The 3,192-nt window shown below is 45.0% G+C and overlaps 1 protein-coding gene across 1 annotated transcript; it reads left to right on the top strand.

Annotated features, from left to right (window-relative positions):
* Window positions 1-1,258: 1,258 nt before the first annotated feature.
* On the top strand, window positions 1,259-2,218 carry LOC116570764 (olfactory receptor 13C7). The gene has a single exon (XM_032308276.1). It carries the CDS (start codon window positions 1,259-1,261, stop codon window positions 2,216-2,218), a length of 960 nt encoding a protein of 319 aa, XP_032164167.1.
* Window positions 2,219-3,192: the final 974 nt, after the last annotated feature.

Consider the following 3,192-nt stretch of genomic DNA (forward strand, 5'->3'; position numbering starts at 1 on the left):
TTTAAAAGATACCAAACTGAAACTGAAAGCCATGCATCAGTGCAGTGCAGAAAATGACCTAGAATGAGAGAGAGGGTTGGACTAGATTACTTGGGGAGCATAATCAGTGACAGAATACTAGAATACTAGAATACTATGGCACCCAGGTGACATACCTAGCAGCTGAGTCAAAAGGCTCAAGGACTACTAATGTTCATTGATTCCTATAAGGGTGCTCATCCAGAGGGAGGGTGACCCAGTAAAATAAGAAAAAAAGCACTGCTTTAGTTATCTAAGAGAACTAGATTTCCAGAAGCTGTGATCCACTGTGCATTTTTAGAGCCAGTCCTCTATTTTCGTGGAACATCAGGTTCAAACTATTTGGGCATACCAGCATTTCCAGAGCATGAAGTTACTCTAGAGACCCCCTCACACCAAACACACACTACCTCCCTTTCCACCTCTGCATGTCCAGTCTCTTTTTGTCCTTGAAAGCCCAGCTGGATTCCATATCATCAAAGGAGCCTTCCATAACTCTAGTCCCATCAATACCCTGGATGCCCTTTCAGATATTTTAGCCTCTCTTGAATCCTTCTGCTTCCCTTTCCTGCTAAGTTGTGAGTATACTTAAGTCTGGTCTATGGGGCACCCCTGTTTCTCATAGGGACTGTCATCCCCACATACTAGGTGATCAACAAATATTTTAGTGGAAGGATGGTCAGACACTATTGGATGAATGGATGGGTGGATAGATGGATGGATGGAAATACAGATGGATGGAAAGCCCTGGAGCAGGTGAGACCCATGAGAAAGGAAATCTTGGGAACAACAGGAGTATGTTTTCTCTTAGATTATCTGGAGAGAAGAAAGAAAATATGCAGTCACAACTAATCATTTCACTAGTAACTGGCACGAAGTTGGAGAACATGAAGGAAACGTAAAGTCACTTTTCTGATTGAAGTTGAATGAGATGAATTGCCATATGGACATAGAACCGTAAAAATGAATCTGTTATATGTCTTATCCCTGATCAAATTTATTAAATTATCAGAATCATCATTTTAAATATTACAAATTTGAAGTCCTATGGCTCCAAAGTAATTTCTGATTTTATTACTTCTTTTTCTTGGAAGAAATAGAAACTGTGGACTTTCAAGACTATTTCCTAATCACTCAGCCTAACCAGAACTCCAGACTAGATGCCCTGGACCTAAGCAAGGCAAAGAATATTGAGTTTGGATCTCTGAGTGGTTTCCTCTGTTGAAAGAGGAGACATGTCATGGAAAATGCCAACCAGACCGTCTCTGTGACTGAATTTATTCTCCTGGGCCTCTCAGCCCACCCCAAGCTGGAGAAAACGTTCTTTGTGCTCATCCTCCTGATGTACCTGGTCATCCTGCTGGGCAATGGGATCATCATCCTGGTGACTGCCCTTGACTCCCGCCTGCACACGCCCATGTACTTCTTCCTGGGGAACCTCTCCTTTCTGGACATCTGCTACACAACCTCCTCAGTCCCCCTCATTCTCGACAGCTTCCTGACCCCCAGGAAAACCGTCTCCTTCTCAGCCTGTGTCATGCAGATGTTTCTCTCCTTTGCCATGGGAGCCACAGAGTGTGTGCTTCTGGGCATGATGGCATTTGATCGCTATGTGGCCATCTGTAACCCCCTTAGGTATCCCGTGGTCATGAGCAAGGCTGCCTATGTGCCCATGGCAGCTGGCTCCTGGGCAGCTGGAAGTGCTGCCTCTATGGTTCAAACATCCCTTGCAATGAGGCTTCCCTTCTGTGGGAACAACATCATCAACCATTTTACCTGCGAGATCCTGGCTGTCCTGAAGTTGGCCTGTGCTGACATCTCCATCAATGTGATTAGTATGGGAGTGACAAATGTGATTTTTCTAGGGGTCCCAGTTCTGTTCATCTTTGTCTCTTATATCTTCATCCTCGCTACCATCCTGAGGATCCCCTCAGCTGAGGGGAGGAAAAAGGCCTTCTCCACCTGCTCTGCCCATTTTGCAGTGGTGGTCGTCTTCTATGGGACCATCCTCTTCATGTATGGGAAGCCCAAATCCAAGGACCCCTTGGGGGCAGACAAGCAGGATGTTTCAGACAAGCTCACCTCCCTCTTCTATGGGGTGGTGACCCCCATGCTCAACCCCATCATCTACAGCCTGAGGAACAAGGATGTAAAGGCTGCTGTGAGGGACCTGGTGAGTCAGAAATGCTTTACCCAGTGATATCTTGAGGACAAATATCCCTGTAGTTCTGTGCTCTTGGCGCTCTCATCCATGAATCTCCAAAGAATGTATCCCCATAGAAGAGATATGTGAAGAATGATCACCAGAAAATAGAATTACATACATAATGGAGAACTTTGGCTATTACTGGACCCAAGTTGTAAAAATGATGAAACTTAAAATCTGGGAGGGTGGGACTTGAGGGGATCAAATGGGTGATCTACTAAAAAAACAAGTAGTGATTTTCTGGTTCCCTTCTGGGCACATCTGAATTCACCCTTGTGAGCAGTTGTTTCACTGTTTTGGGATAAACAGCTTAGTGTTCTTTTGAGTTATATGAAGATCCAAGATCCTTCTGTGCAAAGAAGGCATGAAAGGCAGTGTGGGGCAAAACCTCATGACACAACAATACCAAAAACTGTCTGCGTTGGAGATAAAATGGCAGATCTTTCAATGTTGTTTTTCTTAGCGGCAGGTCTGAGACTGGAGATGAGAATGAAGTTGGCCCTTTCCTTCCTCTGAGACTCAGAGGAATTGGGATCATGTAGATTCCATGTAGAGTATTTCCTTCGAGGGCAAGTAAACCAGATCCTACAAATGCATGTGGAAGATCTTAACCCAGGAGCACTCGTAGCTGGTATCTGGGTTTAAGCTTCATTTTCCTGCCCTCAGTAAGTCTTACATATTAGGTACACAGTCTGGCCCTATAGTCTGGGGAGTTAGAGGATGGATCTATGGGGTAGAGCAGAGCAGAAGTACCATGGGACCAGAAGAAGATGGGGCAAGGTGGCTGACTGCAGAGTAGTTAAATGATAAAACCAAAAGGCAGAACCAGTTCACTGTACACCTGGGAAGGGGTCCAGAAGTGTAATGTGTGAGGATCTCAGTCACTAGAGACCCCAAAAGTGACAAGGATTCTGTGAGGGACTGAACTCTGAATGTCTCTTTTTCCTTGAGGTAACTGGAGGTCTATA

This window comes from Mustela erminea, chromosome 12 (assembly GCF_009829155.1).
Source record: "Mustela erminea isolate mMusErm1 chromosome 12, mMusErm1.Pri, whole genome shotgun sequence".
In the NCBI taxonomy this organism is placed as follows: Eukaryota; Metazoa; Chordata; class Mammalia; order Carnivora; family Mustelidae; genus Mustela; species Mustela erminea.